A 23,223-nucleotide genomic window follows, 5' to 3' on the forward strand; every position below is an offset into this window, starting at 1 on the left:
CTGGAATGGGTGGTGAAGTACAGTTCCGGCAGTCCCTCGAATGGGGGGTGAATTTTTCCAAGAGCTTCCTCGTGCCCTCGTAGCGCTTGACGCCCGTCTGGGCAAGGTTTTTCTGCGGCAGGACAAGGCGCACTCCTTGCGGGATCACATACGGCGGTTCTCTGCGTTACCAGATCCCACCTCCTGGGCCTACCTGCAGCTCCTGGGGGTGATGGTCTCCACCATCGACATGGTCCCTTGGGCGTTTGCGCGCCTCCCGCCGCTACAGCGAGCTCTCCTTTCCCGTTGGAAACCGCCCTCGCAGGACTACCGGGTGACCCTCCCTCTGCCGCAAGTGGCCAGGAACAGTCTGCGCTGGTGGTTGGATCCGGCGAATCTGGCTCGCGGCGTGTCCAACAACGCCAGTCTCGTCGGCTGGGGGGCAGCCTGCGACCGCAGCTCCACGCAGGGGACGTGGTCCGAGGAAGAGTCGAAATGGTCCATCAATCGTCTGGAGACCAGACAATATTATCGGACAACGCGACCACCGTGGCCTAGATCAACCGACAAGACGGCACTCGCAGTCCGCGGGTCGCGCTCGAGGCAGCGATGTTGATGCAGTGGGCGGAGCGGTTTTCTGGTCCGCCGGGCGGCCTCGCACATCGCAGGGTTGGACAACGTCCGGGCAGATTTCCTCAGTCGTCAACTACTGGATCCCGGGGAATGGTCACTATCCGACGGGGCGATGCAACTGCTTGTCCATCGGTGGGGGACCCCTCACCTGGATCTGATGGCGTCCGCGCACAACGCCAAGGCTCCCCGTCTCTTCAGTCGCCGGAGGGAGCGAGGTGCGGAGGGAGTTGATGCTCTAGTGCTCCCATGGCCGTCCCATCTCCTTCAGAACACCCCGCAGAATAGAGTATCATCAGGGGACTGTGATCTTCGCGGTCCTTCTACAGCTGGTGATCGACAGACCCATCCGACTCGGGCATCTGTCACGGAACTCTTCTGTCTTGCGGCCTGGCTTTGAGAGGCGCCGCCTCCGGCGCCGGGGCTACCAGAAGGCGGTACTGTCCACGCTGTTGAGTTCACGAAAGACGACGACGTCGATAGCCTATGTTAGGGGCTGGAAGGTGTTCGAGTTGTGGTTTGCCGGTCAGGACACGGGACCAACTGAGGCTTCTGTTCCTCAGATCCTCCAACTTCTGCAAGCGGGAGTGGACAAGGGGCTCGCCTATGATTCCCTGCGGGTCCAGGTGGCCGCCCTGGTTCGCTATTGTGTGATGGGGATTCTCTACTGCAGCACCCGGGTATTGTTCGATTCCTCAAGGGTATTAAACATCTGCGGTCTCCATTGCGGGATCCTTGTCCCTCCTAGAGTCGAGCCACTGCGTAGTACAACGCTTAAGGATCTCACCCTTAAGGCAGTGTTCCTGGTGGCAATCTGTTCCGCTCGTCGCATATCGGAACTGCAGGCTCTGTCGTGTAGAGAGCCTTCTCTGCGTTTTCTCCGACTCTGGAGTTTCCATCCGCACCGTTCCATCTTTTCTCCCGCAGCTGGTGTCTGCATTCCATGTGAATCCGACGGTGGAACTGCCGTCCTTCTCGTGTTTTGAGCCGAAATCTCTACGACTCTTGGAAGTCAAGCGCACTCTGTGTATCTATCTGGAGGCTACGAGTGCGTATCTATCTGGAGGCTACGAGTGTGTTCCGGCCGTCGGACCATCTCTTCGTCCTTGGGTCGGGTCCCAAGAACGGGGCCCAGGCCTCGAAGACGACGATTGCCAGATGGCTGAAGGCTGGCATTGCAGCTTCCTACATTGGGGTGGGGCGGACTCCCCCACCCGGCATTGTCGCGCATTCTACACGTGCTCTGGCGGCCTCTTGGGCGGAGGTCCGCTCGCTCTCTTCTCCAGCAATCGGTGGAGCAGCCACCTGGAAATCGTTGCATACGTTCTCAAGGCACTATCGCCTCCATCTCGCCTCTACTGTCTCTGGACATCTTGGCGAACAGGTTCTACGAGCAGGCCTCGCAGGACCCCACCCGATGTAGGGAAGCTTGGGTACATCCCACTGTCTGGACTGATCCAGGTACGTACAGGGAAAAGAAAATTATTATTTACCTGCTAATTTTCGTTCCTGTAGTACCATGGATCAGTCCAGACGCCCACCGCGTCTGGGTGCTCTGCCTGCTCGGTTCTTTTCTGTGGCTGTGTTTTCTTACGGCTTCCGCTCTTACTGCTTTCGCAGTTTCCCCACAGGTTGTCTTGCTGTGTTTTTCGCCTTTCCTACCCGTTGGTAGGATCTTTACAGTTCTAGTTCTTATGGGTACCCGGTTGTTGTTGCCGGTTCTTTTTCAACTTGATCCATTAAGGGGTTCGGGTTTTCTACTCGGGCTTTGATATACTCGATACTGAACTCCTGCAGAGGGGGTAGTGGTATATAGGGTGACGCCCCCTCAAAGCTTGTGCTGACTCCATCTGCTGGATTGGGGACATAACCCACTGTCTGGACTGATCCATGGTACTACAGGAACGAAAATTAGCAGGTAAATAATAATTTTCTTTTTCAGCACGCATCTTATTGCATCAGCCTGAGAGAGTTTAAATTAGTTTCAACTGTGTCCTCTCCTTCAAAGGGAAGAAAAGCTTGGATAGTCCAGTACCTAAAAAGAAAAGGTCAGAGACTCATAAGCACCGTAGTTGCAGTTCTCCTAAGTCCTGGATAAGGGAAGGTTCCCTTTAGCACCCTCAACCTTGAAAAGAGACCACGCTGAATTTCATTTGGCACCAAAAAAGATGACGCCATCTCCTTCTATCACTGATGTCTTGGTGCTGCAAACACTGGAGCCAGCTGCGCCATCCACCCCCACCACTTTGATGCAGGAATTTACAATGCTGACGGTTTTTAGTGCAGAGAATTTACTTCTATGTCTACTATTGCAACACATTCTCCACCGGGCTTGGTGCCAGAGTCAGATACTTCTCTGGTGCACTTTGTCCGATTTATACAAAAGTTATGGTTGGAATTTATTCATAACTGTGTGAAAATAAATCTCGCCTACCCCTCTTCCTCTACTTATCATGGAACCCATGTTGGAAAAGTTTACCAAGTCAACTACTGTCAGAAACCTCAACAGATCACAGGCAGAGAAAGCTCATAGTTCTGTGTTGTCAAGGGATGGACCACCTTTGAAAGAAGCCCCAGTGTTAATTTCTGGTAATGATGATTCGTTTTCATCCTTCCAGTCACAGACTCTAGAACTGCCATCTGATCCTTCCCTTCAGCCAGTTAAAAGTACTGCTCCAGTAGAAAACACGTCCTCTCCTGCCTTCATTCAAAAGATGGCAGACTGCATACTGTTTAACGCAGAGGAGAAAACAAACCCAAAAGTACTAACATTTATACAAGCACCTAAGCAAGCTATGGTGGTCTCGATACCTAAAGCGCTTCAGGACCTTCAGTCTAAAATTTGGCAAATACCCCTCTTCACACCTCCAGTGGCCAGGAAGATAAATTTGAAATATAAAGTTCAGCTGTCTTGGACATAGAAAAATTTAGCTTTATCATGACTTCATGGTATTAATTGACCATAAAAAATAAAAATAAAACAGAAAATGTCATAATGCCTCTGTATCGCTCCATGGTGAGACCACACCTTGAATACTGTGTACAATTCTAGTCGCCGCATCTCAAAAAAGATATAATTGCGATGGAGAAGGTACAGAGAAGGGCTACCAAAATGATAAAGGTGATGGAACAGCTCCCCTATGAGGAAAGACCGAAGAGGTTAGGACTTTTCAGCTTGGAGAAGAGACGACTGAGGGGGGATATGATAGAGATGTTTAAAATCATGAGAGGTCTAGAACGGGTAGATGTGAATCGGTAATTTACTCTTTCGGATAATAGAAGGACTAGGGGGCACTCCATGAAGTTAGCATGGGGCACATTTAAAACTAATCAGAGAAAGTTCTTTTTCACTCAGCGCACAATTAAACTCTGGAATTTGTTGCCAGAGGATGTGGTTAGTGCAGTTAGTATAGCTGTGTTTAAAAAAGGATTGGATATGTTCTTGGAGGAGAAGTCCATTACCTGCTATTAAGTTCACTTAGAGAATAGCCACTGCCATTAGCAACGGTAACAAGGAATAGACTTAGTGTTTGGGTACTTGCCAGGTTCTTATGGCCTGGATTGGCCACTGTTGGAAACAGGATGCTGGGCTTGATGGACCCTTGGTCTGACCCAAGTATGGCATGTTCTTATGTTCTTATAGCTAAAAAAATCAAAAAAACGTTAGCATGCCTTTCACAAAAGAGGTAAAATTATTGAACACCTCAGGGACTTGTTCCAAATGGTTCAATATTCATACAGTATTCTAGAAAAGATGAGCGATGTGTCAGGAAATCTTTCCTCAGACAATAAAAGACAAATTTACACCACATCTCAATGAAGCAGAGGAATATGAAAAACATTAAATTAAATCAATTTATGATGCTTTTGATACATCACTGAGGTCTTCAACCATAGCCATAGGGTCCAGAGGTCTTGCATGGCTGCGAATATCGGCCCAAGAGAAGATGTGCATGACAGGTTGGCTGATGCACAATGCACAGGAGAAAAGCCTTTCGATGATAAAGTGAAAGAGTGTGTAGATCTTATTGGAGATCATTTTTCAACTTTGCAGATGGAAACAGCAACTACTAGGGTTGCCAACTGACTCTAGATTTTCAGGACAGGTTGGACCAGTCCTGGTTTTATCCTGTTGCATGCTGGGACTTATTCTGATGTCCCTATTGCATTCCCTATGAAAAGCAAGACTATAAGTACCTGCATGCCAGGGAGTAAAACTAGGACTGAATCAACCTGTCCTGAAAATCTGGAGCCAGTTGGCAACCCAGCTACAGCAAAATAATTTTCAAAGAAAAAATACCAATAATAACCTTTTAGAAAGCAATATTACTACTCCCACTGGAGATATCAACCTTACCCTTATTACAGATGTCTCTAGCACTATCAACAGAACAGCAACAACACATACTGTCCCAGGGACAGAACAGTAGAGTAACAGGTGTCCTCCGTGAACCGTTCAATCCCGCCCTCCTCCCTATGAAATTGAAGCTTAGCTAGTGAAAGGCGTGATGAAGCTCGTATGGCAGTGGCTTTGCAGAACAACCACACGAGTCTCTTAAGTCTTTCTAAACTCTGAGAGACCACGTTCCATGTTGGTGCTGTATGATGATGTTACCCATTTGAATGGCTGATTTGTCCTACTGTCACGGAGAACACCTAATACAGGTAAGCACTTTTGTTCACTGCAGACTGCTTACCATGGAATCACCCTGTCACTTTCTGCCTATTCCCAGGAAGTTACTTTGTCATTTTATTCTGCTTTCTGCGGGATTACCCTGTCATTGTGTATTGTTTCCCCACTTTGTCATTGTACAGTTTATTGATACCAAGTGTATGACATGGTTCTGATCATTTATCGAAATGTGTTATGGGACTTAGAAGCGTGACCGCACGCCTTGAGTATTCCTTAACCTTGCCTCTCTCTCCCTCCTTAGATGTTGATGTCCCTCAGCCAGATGAAAAATCCATCATTACATACGTCTCATCACTGTATGATGCCATGCCCCGTGTCCCTGATGTGCAGGATGGGGTGAAAGCCAATGTAAGCATGGGTGAGGGAAGAGCGCAGAGATAGTCTAGGAATGGCAGAAAGAGAGGGATGAATTACCATCTAGGAGTGAGCGGCAAGAAGAGTGGGTAAAATCATCCTCTGGGAGCAGGAGATGAATGCTGTTGGATTTTAGCCTAATTGCCTTAGCTAAGTTGATAGCAATGTAGTGGTGATTGCGCGTGCATATTGAAGAAACAATTGTGATGGAATGAATGGAGACGTTGCTTGTGGTGATTGAGGTGAAAGCAGAGCCTTGCTGGATGTCCCAGTGGCAGAAGATGTGTCTCCCTAATCAGGATGCCCCTTTATCCAGGTGAGATCAGTTCATGTCAAAAAGGGAGAGACGGGATATTTTGCTTTTCTTTAGATGTTTGATTTTATTTGTTAGATGTTTCATTGTGATGCTCATCTCTCTCAAATAAAGTCTGCTCATTGTAGCCTTTTTCCTTTCCATAGTAGCACAATATCCTGTGTGCATACAGGTGAATCTGTATACTTACGGTACTATTTTGACCATTAAATAAGTTGCTTCTCTTCACTGTGGCATGCACTGTACTGGTGTAGATGATGGTATCTTCACCTTGCTTGTTGGCTTAACACTGTTGGTAAGAGTGGCGATTATGGTATATTATAGTGATGGTGGATCCATTATGTAATTGTGTTGTGGGGTCTGGGGCAGGTAGTTATATTGAGGATTTTGGTTGTGATGAATGATATAACAGGATTATGTTAAGGCAGGTGGTTTTGATGGTGAATGGGACATGTGACTATGGTGGGATTTTGGATGGGGCTGGGGCAGGCAGGTCGTTAAGGTGAGATTTTTGGTTGTCATGATGGCACATGTAGTTATGTTAAGGCTTTTGGGTGTGATGGGGCTGGGATAGGTCGATACGTTGGGTTTGATGGAACTGAGATGTGAGGTTGAGTTGGTGGATGGAATAGGTGGCCATGTTGGGTGTAATGAGCATGGAGCGAGAGATTGTGCTGGTGGCTATTGGGCATGATAGGGCTGAGGTAGGAGATTGGGATAAGTGGTTATATTGGGGCTGTTGGGTGTGATGAAGGTTTTGGGCATATAGAAGGATCCTGGTAATGTTCACATTGTGTACCAAACAGTATGCTTCTGTCCACCCAGGAACTGGAACTCAGGTGGCATGAGTACTATGAACTCGTCACACTGCTGCTTCAGTGGATCCGCCGCCACACCATAATGTTTGAGGAGAGGAAGTTTCCATCCAGCTACGAAGAGATTGAGGTAAACTGATCCCTACTTGATTATTCTTTAGAAAGCACTCTCTGTGCACGCAGCGAGATAAGGAGCTTGAGCAGAAAGGGATGTACTCGATGGCAGATAAAGAAGGGGACTTTGGTTCATGCTTTCATTGCTGCCCTACTCTGCTGTCCCTATTAATATTCTTTCCCCGCTCTTTTTTTTTAGCTGACCCTGTGAGTGCTCTCCCACCACTGTCTTAGCTCGGCCGGCCCCATGAATGTGCCTTCATCATTCCCATGCTCTGCTGCATTAATTCTCCAGTTCTATAGTTAAAATACAAATATCATACTTTCATAATTATAGTCTGTCCCTGGGAATCTGCCATCACTGTCCCCATTAATACTCTCTCTCTGTTCATTTCCTTTGCTCTCCCACAGCTGTGTTACTCTGCTATCCCCACAAATATTGCACTGCTGCATCTGGGAACGTGCTGTAAATGCTGTGCTACACTTCTTTTCCCATGAATACTCTCTCACCCCTGTGTTACTCTGCTGTCCTGACAAATTCCGTCTCTCTGCTCTGTTATCCTGCAAGTCCGGTCTCACTGCTGTATTATTGTGCAGCCTCTTTCTCTGCCACTCTCATGAATATTCTCTTAAGTTACGTCACTCTGCTGTTCCCACAAAAACAGTCTCACTGCTCTGTTACTCTGCTGTTCCTGCAAGTCCGGTCTCACTTCTGTATTACTGTGCAGCCTCTTTCTCTGCCACTCTCATGAATATTCTCTTAAGTTATGTCACTCTGCTGTTCCCACAAAAACAGTCTCACTGCTGTGTTACCCTGCTGTCCTTGTGAATATGCTCTCGGCTCTTATTTTACAGCTACATTGCTGTACTGTTCCCATGAATTATCTCAAAAGTGTGTTACTTTGCAGTCCCCACAAATATCGTGTCACGTCTGTGCTAATCTGCTGTCACCATAAGTGCCTTCTCATCGTTGATACTCTGTTCCCACAAATATACTCTCACTGCTTCCGTAATCTGCTATTATCGTGGAAATGCTCACACTACATGTGCTACTGAAGTAATGTACAGGGTGATTAAAATTAAAAGTAAGAAAAGAAAGAAATTACAAAATGATAATAAATCAGGGAAAGGTCAGGTTTCATGGTATCCTGCACAGAGGGGCAGTTACTACCCTTAACAGGGGCGTAACCTTCAGGGAGCAGTAGTTGCTAGCCAGGTAGCTTGCCGAGCAGACTGGGTGGACCATTTGGGTCTTTAAATTCTGTCAGTTACTGTGTTACTGTTATATTTATGGCTTGGTGGCAGGATACCACATGTTTTGCTGCTATGGTTACTGTTTCTCCTCTTTCCCTCAGGATTATAAAATATTTTTCTTGCTCATTCTTTCGTGGGAAGCATCTGATTTTCTCTATTTGTTTTGGGAAATGTGCATCTCTGATATTTTTGTATTTTGCATAGCTCAGGAGGAAATCTATCTATTTAAAATTGTTTGTATGCCGCCTTTACATTGATCAAAACGGTTTACAGTAAAGCATTCATAAAATTGGGCAAAAAAACAGATAACATTAACACATACATAAAATTGATAAAAACAGGAAATAAGTTAAAAATAATCTAATAAAACAGGAAGAAATTAGTGACTGCGGCTACAGTTAAATTAGATAAGCTGTAAGATATAGGAGTTGAAAGCAGTAGAGAATAGATACATTTCTATATTTTTCTTGAAATCTTTGAAGCTAGTAATTTGACGTAGTGAATCAGGTAAGGAGTTCCAAAGTGAAGGACTGGCGACAGAAAAGGCTCGTTTCCTGGTAATGTCCAATCTAGCTAAATGAACAGACGGAACGTCAAGGAGGTTTTTGTTTAAGGATCAAAGATGTCTAGTGGGTTTGTACATACGGAGGGCAGAGCATAACCAGACAGAGGATGGGTTATATATAAGTGAGTGAATGATAGGATTTTATATTGAATTCTGAAACTAATCAGAAGCCAGTGTAGGGAATATATAGTATAGGGGTTATGTGATTTTTTTTAAAGAAGAACCAGTGGAAAATATGGGCAGCTGAATTTTGAATCAGTTGTAAAGGTTGAAGGGAAGAGTCGGGAAGACCAAGATAAAGAGCATTACAATAATCAAGACCAGAGAAAATTAAAGACTGAAGCATGGTATGGAAATCATGAAGGAAAAGAAGAGGGTGAAGGTGTTTGAGCATATGTAATTTGAAGAAGGAATTCTTTACCACAGAGGATATATGGGAAGACTTAGACAGGTCAGAGTCAAGAAGTACTCAGAGGCTTCAAGCTTTTGACAAAATGGGAATGGAGAGACCATTAAGAGATAGATGACTGCATAAGGAATCAGATATAGAGGATAAAGGTAAGACTTCTATTTTGAAGTGTTGAGTTTGAGATAACCATGTGTTAATTGTTATGTAGAGAGAGTGTTAGACCAAGAGGAGTTGTATGGGACAAAAAATTGAATGTCTACCTAAATTTTAAATTGAATACCAAGTGCTGATAATAAGTTACAGAGGAGGTAGTAAGTAGATATTGAATAAAATGGGTGATAGAAAGGAACAAGAAAGTACCAGTTGGAGGAATGTGAACCAATGTTAATTTGCTGAGTGCGATTGGAGAGATAGGATGCAAACCTTTTGAATACAGTAGATGAGAGTCTAATAGTTGTAGTCTGGAGAGAAGAATTTAATGGTCAAGGATATCAGAAGCGGCAGAGATATCAAGGAGAACGAGTGTGTAGTCAGTGTTGGTGTCAAAGCTGTGGAGAAGAGTATCAAAAGAAGAGAAGTGTCTCAGTGCCGTGGCCTTCTCGAAACCCATGTTGGTTAGGATGGATAATGTCATTTTTGGTCAGGAAATCAGTAAGTTAGTGTAAAACAACTGATTCAATTAGTTTTGCAAGAGAGATAAGTGAGGCAGTGAGCCTTAGGTTGTTAAGATCCAGTGAGTCCAGTGATTTATTCTTTTGTATTGGAAAATTTGAGGTGTGTTTAAGAGTGTCAGGAAAGATTCCTGAATTGACAGAGGAAGCTTTTAAGAGGTGAAGGTTTTAATGGGGAAAAGGAGATTTTTAGTTTTTGAAGAGTAGATGTTAGAATAGCAGTAGAAATAAGGGTAAAGGAAGTCCAGTTTTGATCTGGTGGAGAGAGGGGGGGCTTTAGGGAAGGGAAGATGAGTAAAATCATGAGATATTTGGCTATTTTATTCTTAGTGTTCACCGATTTTGTTACACAGAGAGGAATCAACGGATGTAAATGGATTTTGATGGGGAGTAGTTAGAGATTTTACAATATTGAAAAGTACAGATGAATTACCGTTTGCAGCAGAAATGTTATTGGCATAAAAGGTTTTTTTTAGCAATATTAATTTCCTTTTTGTAAATACGTAGGTAACAGAAAAAGCAGTCTTTGGCTTCCGGCGTGAGATATTTGCACCATCGCAGTTTATATGGTCTTAAAGTGGTTTTGAGAGATTGAAGGGACTGTGAGAACCAGGGGGCATTGGATTTATGTTTTACTGGACAGAATTTGATAGGAGCAATATCATCTAGGGTTCGAGTAATAGCTGAGTTCCAGTTGAAAATGGTGTTGTTAATATTGTTTGCAAGTGAGATAGGTATGTTGGGAATGAACAATTCAAGTGAAAGTATTTGTGCATATCTTTTTCCTTTTGCAGATGACGTTTTTGTTATGATTAGCAGTAGGAGTGGGGTGGTGTAGTTTCAGTGAGAGGGAGATGAGATAGTAGTCAGACCAAGGTACAGGGTCGACAGATAGCTTGTCAGGGACTACGGAAACAAGAAGAGGGTTGCAGAAGACGAGATCAAGGGAATGGCCCAATTTGTGAGTTGGGATGTTAATAAGTTGATCCCATCCTAGACCAGGCATAGCGTCTAGGAAGGTGACAGTGACAGGGGTTTGAGGCAAAGAGGTAATGTGTAGATTAAAGTCGCCAACGAGAATAGTTTGAGAAGAATCAGCTGGTAAGGTTGATAGCATTTCAAGTAAAGGGGACAGGTTGGTCTGTAGAAGACCTGGAGGGCAATAGATTACTCTGAGGTTGATGACTGAGATCGAGATCAATAGTATTTCGTAAGGATAGGTGGGAGACAGAAGTTTTTTTTTTTACAGGGGAAGAGGGATGACTTGACTAAAACAAGCAAACCACCGCCTGTACGGTTAGGCCTAGGTTCAGAGAAGGCAGTATATTCATTAGGGAAGAGGCTGTTAATGGTGACAGTATTGGTGTCAGTGAGCCAAAGTTCTGTAATTAAGAAACAGTCATCTTTAATAATTATGCCAGTAAATGATGGGCGTCTTTTTCTTGGCCGATTGGGCATTACAGAGAAGGATGGAAATAGTAGAGAAAATTAGGGCAGTTGTAGAAACAGTGGGCATTATGGAAACCAGAGAGTTCCTACAGGCATTTCTGGGTTTGCGAGCTAGATGTGTAAGACAGCCATGTTTTCCTTGGCCAGTTATAGTGATAATTTCCATGGTGATGCACAGAATGAAGATTGAAAGTTTGGTTGGGAGTTGAAAGCTGGGAAAGAGTGATCTGAAGAGCAAGAAGAGATTAATGAAAGGCAAACATAAGGCAAATGAAGGGGCGTGTACTCCCTTTGTTGCGCTTCTTCGGCATGTGGCACCTCCAGCGTCGCGGTCCTTGTAAGGCTGTCGCCAAGATGACATCGCAGGGGTTATGGTGGAGGCGAACCCGCCCAGCACAAGTACGCAGGGGTTAGATGGAAAGCAGCAGGAGAAGCAGTCCAGGTAATGAGTGGACAGAGCTCACTTGGTGGCGGGTGAGCTGGCGGAGGCAAGGGCAGTAGGCTGTCGCCCAGATGATGTCTCAGGTGGTATGGCAAACCCTCCCGGCACAGGTCCGCAGGGGTTAGATGAAAAGCAGTCCAGGTAATGAGCGGATGGGGCTCACTTGGTGTCTGGTGAGCTGCCGGAGGCACGGGCAGTAATGCATTTCTGTTTCTCTGGTGTTGTATGACGTGCAAAGTCTGCGACATCCTCTCTACTGAGAACAACGTGTTTCGTTGAATTCCCTCTATTTCCCCAGGAGTACAGTGCCTTTCATTTTAGCAATCATCCAACTTACCTTTCAGAGGCAAAAACAAAATAATTAGGTTTGCTTGATTCCTCAGGCGATTAATAGTGTTTAAATTTCTTGAAGGTTCCTCCTCCCTAAACCTTCCCTGCTATAAATCAGGGCAGTGCTGGGCTGGCACTCAGCAGAGAGGCCCCAGCAGGCATCAGACGCATGGTTCTTGAAAGGGGACTATAACAAGAAGAGCCGAAGTGCAGTTGAGGAAGACAAGTTTAAAGAGCCAAGCAACGTGGAAATATGAAAGGTGTTACCATAAGAGAAAGCAATTGAATTGAGAAATGGGGAAGCTCATTGTTGAAGATCTGAGTGAATACGATAGTGCTTTCAGACCTTGTAATGGGGTAGCCCTCCGGCTACTCCTCCGGCCCTTTCCAGCCAGTTACGGGCTGAGACGCGAACCCCTTGTACCACTGTCAGATCGGCGCTGCCTGATCTGCGAGCAGATCTGACTCCCAACAGGTGGCAGCAGATGCAGAACCAAGGAAGTAATCAGTCAGGCAAGGGTTTTGGGGCAGGTGGAGTCCATTCGTAGAGAAGAAATACCAGGCCAAGGTCGGGGCAGGTGGCAAGATCAGAACAGAGCAGGTCAGAGCAAAGCAGGAACGTGAAGACGTGAGTACTCCCAATCCTGGAATAACAGGCCCTATTGCTCAGGCAGTTGTTGAAGTGAATTGGGCTTCCTTAAGTACTTACAGTGCTTATGTCATCAAGGTGTGCCACAGGATTTCCTGCCTTCAGGCCCTATAAGTTCAGAACTTCCTGGGCGCGCCTCTAGTCAGCTACAGGATGCAGGGCAGAGCCAGGATGCCGGGAGCCATGCTGGAAGGCTTCCGGGGAGCACAAGAAACCATGTTGGAGCCAGGACAAATGGTTACTGAGGGCTAGCCTCAGTGCAAGCTGCTAGGGTCAGAGACATGTTACAGACCTGCCTTGTCAAATAAACTTTTAACCCTTTTAATCCTTAAAAACTCATTTCATCTGAAATGCAGACCAACTAGCTGCAAGGCAATATGTGGCCAACCTCAGCACACACCATGGCTTCATGTAAAGCCATCTGATGGTTGCCCTCAGGACAGCTGTAAGGCTGTCTGTCCAATAGTTGCACACAGGGCACTCCATGGCTTTATATAACTATCTAGTCCACAGATTGCACCTACATCATCAGAGGATGGGAGATGCTGGCAAGGAAAGGATTACATTTCTCTGCTTGCTGTTTCAAAGTGTCATTTGTAAGATTTTTCTCTCCTGTTGTCCAAGGAAATGTCTCATTTGAGTGGATATGGGTATGGGGGTGTGAATATATTTACCCATGGCTACGTATGCATGCTTATGTACATGTGTGCACGTATGTGTGGTTGTGGAGTCTGTGAATCTGTGGCTATGTGTGTGTACATGTGTTGGTATATATGTCTCCATGTGAGTGTGTGTTTCCCTCTCACTTGGTGACACGTAGCATGTGTGGGCAGGGGTGGTAGGATGCTGAAAGGGCACCGATGGGCATTGGGGCAGTTGCCTTCACCTGCTTCTCTCTGACTTCAGGACACTGGCTTGGCCTGACACAGTAACACATAATAAAGGGATGACAGAGTTTATAGAGCCTTAGTTGGGAATGGTGTGTGTAAAATCAGGGATTAGGTGATTAGAAGGGGGCCTGAATCTGCCTGAATGGATTTTCAGCTGGCTACAAGCTGGCCCATAGTTTCATCAGGTGCGTATTGTTAGCCGCAGCAGAAATCAAAACTGTGTTCTGGGAGGGATGTGGCTTGCACAGAGGAGAAACCTCTGTACAGCAGAGTTTTACCAATGTGTTTGCATACCTCATGCATGCATGCAAGCTTTACCAATGCGTTTGCATACTTCATGCATGCATGCAAGCTTTACCAATGCGTTTGCATACTTCATGCATGCATGCAAGCTTTACCACTGTGTTTGCATACTTCATGCATGCGTGTAGGCTGTTTGTGAGTGGGCTGAGAAGGAAGCGCGTGCACTGTCAGGCGGCCGATTGAACATTTACCCCAAAGTGGTGGTGGTGGTAGAATTCCAGTGAGTACAGCGTGATTTCTCTGCAGACGTTGTCTGTCCGCGATGGCCCTCCCTCAGCACAACTCAGTGTATTGCAGCAGTGCATATACTTTGTGTTGCATTTAGGAGAGGTTTTGGGCACCTTTGGAAAATAATGCGCAGAGATCGGATTTTCAGGTCTCCCCGCGCAGAAAGCAAGTACAAAGCAAAGACCATGGGGAAATGTACTCACAACCTTTGTCCAAACGTGGACAGTCTGAAGCTTGTCCCCCCTAAAGTAAAAAAAGGACAGATGCCGGTCCTTAGTGTTTCTGGCCTGCTGGCAGGATTACCACATACAGTATTTTGTTGCTATAGCAGCTGTTTCTTCTCTTTATCCCCAAATTACAGAGTTTTGCTTGCTTCTCCTTTTGTGGGAAGGCTCCGATTTTCGCTGTCAGCTTTGGGAAATGTGCACGCCTGATCTTTGTATTTTGCACCGAATGGGGAGGAAATGCGTTTTGGTTTCTATTTCTCCAGTGCTGCCTTGGAAACAAGAGTCGAACTTCTTGTGTTTCTGTTTCTGTTTCTAATTTGTGGTCCCTCGTGTTTTTTGTGTCCGCGAGTTTCTGTTTCTAATTTGTGGTCCCTCATTCTGTATTTGGTGAGGGTCTGTCTGTTCTCCATGTGCGACTGAGGTGAGGGATTCTTCTGGCAGGGGATCTGCAGCTGGAGGGCTTTTTCTGTTTTCCCTTGGTGGAATATTTGCAGTATTGCATTTTCCTAGGTAAGGTTGTTGGTGTTTGAGTCCTCGGAGTTCAGGGCTGTTGGTGTATAGGTACTGAATGGGAGATCGATATTCAACTGGGAAAGTTACATTTAGCTAAACATACCTAGATAAGTGTTCATACCTAGAGAAGCTGAATATACCCAGCAAAAAGGACCTGGCTATTTTTAGGACTGTTATTTTTCTAACCAGACTTACCCGGCTAACTTTAGGGATATCAAGGCTCACCAGCTTACCCATAAGGAATGCCCCCAGCGTCATGTGACGAATACATTTTATGCAGGTAATGTTACCTGCATAAAATGTGCCTGAGGAGTAAGTGGAAATATTTAAATCTTGGGTTTTATCCAGGTAACTCAAAAAGGTACTCGGGCAACCCCTTTGACTATCAGTCTCTGCAGAGATTTTTGCTGTATCACAGAAAGCCTGTTAATGGAGGGAGTTTGCGTCGCTGTTACTCAGATGACTCCAGAATTTGAATATTCTTTTTATTACGGTGAGTAGTAATGGGAAGTGTCCTAAGTCAGCTCTGCACCGCTATTGCCGGTGTTTCTGTGGATGCAGGTAGGATCATTTTCTGCAGCCCACTTATAAAAATAATGGCAAACCCCCCCCCCTGTAAGTCTTACCTAGTCTGCCCAGCCACACAACTACTCAGCAATACAGTCCCTAGCACTCCCTCAGAGATGCCCTATGCTTTCTGAATTCAGACACTGTCCTTGTCCTCCACCAGGAGGCTGTTCCACGCATCCAGCACCCTTTCTGTAAAGAAATATTTCCTTCCACTACCCTTTTCACCCCTGTCCCATAACCCCTTGCCTCCTGGGCATTAATATGGCTGAAGTTATTTAAATGTCTCTATCCTATCTCCCCTATCCTGCCTTTCCTCTAGGGTGCACCATACAAAGTACCCACAGATTTCAGCCTGAATTTTCAAAGTGGATTAATGCATATAAGTCCATTTTTTTAAATTCCTGGGTTGTGCCAGTCTGTGCATGGTCATGCCTGGAGGAAGTTGCATGTGCTCCCAAGCAAGTGTAGCTTTCTGCGTGGACATTTAAAAATGAAGTTTATTTATTTATTTTTATTTTATAACTTTTATATACCGGCATTCGTAAAAAACATCATGTCGGTTTACATGTAACTGAGAAAGGAAATTACAATGATAGGTGGAAGAAAGATAAATAGTTAAAAGGTAGGTTAACTTTACTGTGGTGCCAACAGTGTGCATAGACCTCCCCTTCCGGAGCACCTGACGTGAGTGTGGGAAAAGTCTGTGAGTTAATGACTTATGCATGTACTTTTCCATGTACAACACCCCCCCAGATAAATTTTAAAAGCTGATTTACATGCATAAACCAGGGTTTATGTACATACCGTAAATGCTTTTGAAAATTACCCTAGAATGTCTGTTTATTTATTAGTTGCCTGGTGACAAACTTTAGGTGTCACCTAGAACTGAAGGTGCAAGATTGCTGGGTAGACCACAGACCTCACTCCCATATAGGAGAATCTGTTGAATTTTGTCATTGAGTAATTCTAATAGTAGTTTTACTGGAGGATTGTAACCGACAAGGGGTTTCTTTGTTGCCTATAGGATAAGGCTCTTAGAGCTTTTTCTTATAGCATCTTTATCACTAATTTAAAACTTATGGTCAGGCCACAGTACACATAGTCTAGAACCTGCACTACTTAACAACACAAGAAGAGCCATGCTGGGTCAGAGCAAGGTCCACTGAGCCCAGCAAGCCTGTCTCTGATAGCGACCCGTCTGGGTCGCAAGCATCTGCAAGTTCCCATAAAGTGGATCTAATTCCTGTTACTCGCTCCCAGTCATAGCTATAGCTTTCTTTAATCTACCCGGCTAATAATGTGTTATGGACTTCTCCAGGAACTTGTCCAAGCCTCTCTTAAACCCCGCTACGCTCATCGCCTTGACCGCGTCCTCTGGCAGCGGATCCCACAGCTCGACAGTGCGCTGAGTGAGAAAGGGCTTTCTGTGATCTGTGTTGAGTTTGCTGGTTGTTAGTTTCATGGAGGGTCCCCCCTGGTCTTAGCTTTATTTGAAAGGGTAAATAACCATTGAAGATTTGTCTACTTTTCCTGGAAAATCCTAATTTTTGTTCTTCAGATTCTCTTGCAAAGCCCATGGTTTACAGTCGGTCTCTAGCAGGTTCAGGTTATCTGCAAACATTTTAGTCTCGGGAATCCCTCCAGGTCTGCCTCTACATATGGTGCTCTCCCTCTGCTCATAAGCTTCTTTCTTGGCACTGTCTGCTCTTCTCGCTCTCTTCCTCCTTCTGTGTTTTCTCTCATGCTCTCTTTTTTCTTTCTCACTTGCTCTTTGTCCTTCTCTCTCCATTGTTCTCCTGTGCTACTAGCTTCGTGTTTCCCTCCTCTCCCGGGGGGGGGGGGGGGGGGGGGGAGAGAGAATACGCCAGCCCTCTGTGTTGTGCCATGGGACCGCGCCTTTCACCCTTCAGGCAGGAATCAGCGCCGTCCTCGCCCCTGTTGGATGTGTGAGACTGCAGGGCCATGTGCTTTTTTTTTGGGCGCGTCTCTCCAGATGGCGTTCCCTGCGGTTACCCCGCTTCCACCCCATCCTGCTGAACCTAGATGCACTTTGCATCCCCTGCAGGGGCTAGCAAAAGCTTTACCGAGAGGCTGGTGTGTGTGTGTGTGTGACTGCATCTGTTCACGTGGCAGCGCCGCCCAACAGCACTGGCAGCAGATGAAAGACTCTTGCTTTGGGGTGGTGCCCCCCCCCCCCCTGTGCGAAGGGGGGACGCTGCATTGCATCACTGGGTGCGGTGTGGCTGTACCGCTGTGCTGCAGGTCTGTCCATGCCCCGTGCGAGCCCTTGTAGCTGAGACATTCCTAACCACCTTTGCAGAAGCTTCAGCCCACCTTCTTCGAGTCTCTGGAATAATTAGACTGCAGAAGGACTTATCTGTATCGGGTTCAGCCTTTCTTGTGCTTGATTAATACACCACCAGCCCTACCCATAGATGCAATCAATCACTGTATTCTTTAAGAGCCCCCAGGCCAGTTTTCTCCTGAAGATTTCCAGCATGTGGAATCAGGTTTCCCCGTTTCTATTTTTAAGTTATGCTGCACAGTTAGAAGTCGTGCCTTAAAACGCTTCCAGTACATGTGCCTGTCTTGGGATGTGGTAGAGCTAAGGACCTGCAGCCACCCCAACCCCCTCTCATTTTCGATGGAGGGTGTGCAGTGAGCTTCTAGGGTCTCGTCTCATTAAAAAAAACAAGAGTCAGGGACTTGTTTGATGTTCCTGGCCCTGCCCCCTTTCTGCCGATAACTCTTTTTCTCCCAGGACAAGCAGGACGTTAGTCCTCACACATAGGTGACATCATCAGATGGAGCCCGGCACGGAAACCTTTCGTCAAAGTTTCTAGAACTTTGGCTAGGCACACTGAGCATGCCCAGCATGGCACTATCCGCGCATCCATGCGGGGTCCCTCTTCAGTCTCTTCTTTTCAGTGGAGCTATCATCTCATGGATGTGGAGCTCGTGCTTTGTTTGCTGAAAAAGTCCATGTTTGAGTTCTCTTGCTTTTTTCTTCCACGTTGGGTCCCTCAATCTTTACCTGGCCTTAGTAAGATAGCGTCACAGTAAGTGTTTGTATGTCCTCTGTGGTCAATTCCCAATGTTGCGGTCTCCCAACCGCTCACCAGTTGATTTTTGCAATGGAGTCGGGTTGTCGCCGATGCCCCCAGTGCCCATGGACTATGTCCATTTCAGACCCCCATGGGGTCTGTGTTTTGTGCCTGGGGGCATCTCTCGACATCAGGGAGTGTCAGTTCAGTGCTCAGATGACCCCCAAAGGTCGCTGTGCGCGACTCGACAAAATCGAAAAATTGTTCGGCCCCAGGAAGCCCAATCCATTGACTTTGGTAACAGAGGCATTGACGCCTTGGGGAATCTCTTTCAGCTGTGAAACCCAACTCAACTCATCATGCCATGATCCCAGTGTCCACAGGGGTCTCCCTTCAGTCTCTTTTTTTTCCGCGCTGCAGTTTGCCTTGTGTTTAGGAGTTCTGTGAGATTTTTTCTCACAACTTTTCCTCATGGAAAAACTTGAAGTTTTACTTCACAAATAATTTCCCTACACGGGTCTCCCTTCGCATACATTTTCATTGTTGCTCGGTGAGTACTATTCTGTGTTCTCTGGTTGGTTCCTGTCACCTCACTGTCTGTTCCCCCGCTGCCCTCTTTTTTTCTCTCCCTATGTCTATCAAACTTGGTCCGCCCCATGATGCACTTGGGTGTCCTTGCTGCGATCTTCCACCAGGTCCATTGGGGCTAGAGGAATCGGGGCGTCCACGGTTCCCATTGATGCCGTGGAAGCCGCCATCAACCCCATCACAGTCACCATTGATGCTGTCGATGCCACCATCAATCCATCGGGGCCACCGTCGAGGCCCCCGTCGATGCTGTCGAAGCCGCCATCGATACCTCCATCGATGCCTCAGTGCCCTCGACTAACGAAAATGCTCCATACTTTGGGATCTCAACCAGAGCCCCCATGTAATCCTTGGGCGAAAAACAACACCAGGAACAGTAGAGGCACAGTGACCGTCCGTCACCGATGCCATCCAGGACAGTGGTGGCATCTTCCTCGGTGCTGGAGAATGATCAGGCCAAGCACTGTGGGAATCATCATCACCAGCACGGTGACCGTCCATCACTGACTCCATCCATGGCATCAATGGCATCTTCCTCGGTACTGGAGAATGATCGGGCCGAGCACCGAGGGAAACATCATCACCGCCATGGTAACCGTCCATCACCGTCGCCAACCTGGACATCTATGGCAGCTTCCTTGGTGCTGGAGAATGACCGGGCCGAGCACCGAGGGAAACATCGTCGCCGGCACCAACAGGGTTCCGTATTTGGTGCCAGCACCGATACTGCATCGGCATCGATGTCTATCGAGCCAGTTGTGAAACGAGCCTGGGTACAAGAGTCTCCATGCTCCTCTGCACCCGAGGCACCGAGACATACCCCACTGACACCGGCGCCTGGTACTGAGCCACCACAGATCCATGTGGAAGTGCCAGTAACGCCTAGCCTGCCTGCCTCCCCCTGTAGCTGTGTTACCTATACAGCGGGTTGAAACGCAGCCTGCTCTTCGTAAAAGGATTGGCACGGAGCGGATACGCCAGAAGAAGAAGACATTTTTTGACTACTACCTGAATTGGTTTCCTTCTCTTCCCCTGAAGCAGGACAGCGGTCCGAAACATGGCCATGTCGGGTTACCTGGGACCTTTTCAGTGCGGATAAGTACCCGGTTTTATTTTGATTGAAAAAACGAAAAATTGAGTTTATGGATTACCATGATTAAAGTAACAGTGACCCCTATGAAAAACGAGCTGTACATACAAAATGTCTGCCCGTGAATAGAGGGTCTGACATAAGCTGTTTGGCGTTATATGTGCTATACTAAATTTATGACTAGTACACGGTTTTTTCTTTAGTTGTTTGCTGTGTTACCTATACCAACTTCCAGGGAGGAGCTGGATGTCCCGGTCCGCAAGGCTGTCCTCGATGCCTTCTGGAGTCTACAACCTCATTCGATGCCGGCCCCCATACCGGCACCAACACCAGAGCCATCGATATTTGCATCATTGCGACACCGCCTCGCTGCCCTCATCGGTACCCTACCAACGACAGCCTAAGTCATCGACGCCGACTCATCCTTCTGAGCCTCCACGGGCCCCTATACCTATCCCGTGATCATCAAAGGACAATGGAGACTCTAATCCCGCTTTGGCACCGATCCCATCGAGACCTAAACCAACCTCCTCTCGGAGCCTTCTCCACCAGAAGAGTGGAGACAATCCATCCAAAGGACATCTCCTTTGCCACTTTTGTCAAGGAAATGTCTGAAACCATCCCTTTCGACCTGGTTACTAAAGAGGACCAGAAGTTTTTGTGAGGATCTAGGTCATAAAATCTTCCGGGGATCCATGTTGGTGTCACATATTGCTGTTTACCAGTTATGTTTGACACAACACAGAGGGAACCTCACTGCCATCAACATGAAGTTCGAACAACATGTGATTGCTTCGAAAAGTCCTCCCGTTGCCAGCAACAGGACTCAGTGCTTGATGGTGAACCTTGCTTATGGCCCCTGATTTATGACCCAAAGTGCAAGATAAACTAGCTGATCTGCCATGCAGCGCAGATCATCTCTTCGTGCACAAGGTCCAGCAGGCAGTGCCTTAATTGCAAGACCACTGTGAGACCCTGTGACAGCTCTCTACGTTTCTTGCAAATACTCCCGCCTCAGCTAGAAAACCAGCGAAGAGGGATGCTAGAAGGACCTTTTACCGCTCACACAAGTATTATCCATCTCCCACGTGAGACCAACCAGTCCACTTCAAAAAGCACGTACATGTCAACAACTGATATCCAGATCACCCCAGCTCCACCAGTTGAGCAGGCTTCTGGATTTTGAAACCTTGCCAGAGAACAGAATGGTCCATCCTACTGAGGACCAGGGCTCAGGACACTGTTCCCCGGACACAGTAAGGCAGAGGATCTTAATCCCACTATTTCCTACTTCCAAGGAAAACAGGTGATCTCTGCCCATCCTGGACCTCAGAAATCTCAGCAAATTTCTTCAGAAAGTTCAGTATGGTGTCTTTCAGCACCATGCTTCCCTTACTACAACAAGGAGGTTGACTCTATTCTCTGGACCTTCAATACGCTTCATAGTGAGTCAACATCATTTTCAATACCAAGTTCTGCCATTCGAACTAACTTCAACACCTCGTGTATTACACCAAAATGCCTAGCAGTGATTGCTGCATATCTACGAAAAAACAGCATTTACGTGTTTCCTTACCTGGATGACTGCCTGATAAGGAGTCAATCCATACAAGGAGCTCTAAATTCTCTAAGACTCACTATAAATCTACTAAATTTGCTGGGATTTCTGATCAACTACCATAAATCCCATATGGATCTGTCTCATCTCCTTGCCTCCATCGGACCAGATCTGGGCACTACAGTCCAAAAGGCCTTCCTGCCCAACAACCGCGCAGACATCCTATCAAACTGTCCACATCTTTGCGCACATGCAACTTAGCCTCAGTCCATCAATTCTTCCCATTGCTGGGCAACATGGCTTCCACAGTCCACGTCACTCCTATGGCCAGACTAGCCATGGGAAAAACTCAGTGGACTTTAAAATTTCAGTGGCTCTAAGCCATTTAACCGCTTTCATCCCTGATCCATGTCACCGATCCAGTAACCAATTCCTCAGGTGACCTTGGCCACGGTCCCATCCATCTTGGGTTGGGGAGCTCGTATTAAGAACCTCCAAACCCAAGATGTGTAGACTCCGCTCGATGAACAGTCTCAGATCAACTTCCTGGAGCTTCGAGCCATAGATTATGCCCTTTATGCCTTCAAACACTGCCTCTCACACAAAACTGTGTGGATAAAGACAGACAACTTAGGACGCACAGCCTCTTATCGGTTCTACTAGCAAGCCGCGCAGATCTGGGCCTGGGCCCTTGCACACTCCATGCATCTCCGGGCCACTTATCTACAGGCATACCGAACATACTAACAAACCATCTCAATCGATGTCTCCATCCCCACGAGTGGTCTCTGAACCCATGTGTAGCGAGCAAAATCTTCTAGCGCTGAGGTCAACCAACCATCGACCTCGTTGCGTCCGAATTGAACCACAAAGTGGACAGATTCTGCTCCCTATACAGGCAATAACATCTTTTAGTCATGGATGCCTTTGCTCACCTCCTATATACGTCTCCTCCGATACCACTCATAGCCAAAAAACTCTCGTGAAGCTACAGCAGGACAGGGGTTTAATGATTCTCATACCCCTGTACTGGCCTCGCAAGTATGCTTCCCCATACTTCTCAACTTATCAATCCTGTCCACAGCTCAATCTTATAACACAAAATCACAGCAATTTATACCAACACTAATGTTTTTCAGGTACTTGTAGCTTCACGAAAACCTTCCACACGTAAATCTTACCATTCGAAATGGACAGAATTTACCAAATGGTGTACACAAAAAGGTATTGGCCCCTTTTCCTGCCCCACTCCATCTCTATTAGGCTATATAGGGTACCTTTCGGATTATGATCTCCGACATCCTCTGCACAGGTACACCTCAGTGCCATTTCAGCGTATCACCAGGGAGTAGGGGGATGCCCTGATAACGGCTCAACCCTTTATGAGTCGGCTTATGATGGGCTTTCTACAACTTAAGCCTCCTCAATGGGCCCTAAACATAGTGCTCACAAGGCTCGTGCGTTCCCCGTTTGAGCCTTTGCATTCCTATGACATTAAAAATTCTAACATGGAAAATTATTTTCCTCGTAGCCATTACATCTGCT

General features: G+C 46.5%; 1 protein-coding gene across 1 annotated transcript in view; it reads left to right on the forward strand.

Moving 5' to 3' along the window:
* Window positions 1–23,223, forward strand: part of PLEC (plectin) — a 443,280-nt gene that overhangs the window by 257,816 nt on the left and 162,241 nt on the right. The window contains 2 exon segments of the mRNA XM_029592256.1: window positions 5,544–5,650; window positions 6,795–6,914. Of these exon segments, the coding sequence (XP_029448116.1) occupies window positions 5,544–5,650; window positions 6,795–6,914 (227 nt within the window).

Source organism: Rhinatrema bivittatum, chromosome 2 (genome assembly GCF_901001135.1).
Source record: "Rhinatrema bivittatum chromosome 2, aRhiBiv1.1, whole genome shotgun sequence".
NCBI classification, from domain to species: Eukaryota; Metazoa; Chordata; class Amphibia; order Gymnophiona; family Rhinatrematidae; genus Rhinatrema; species Rhinatrema bivittatum.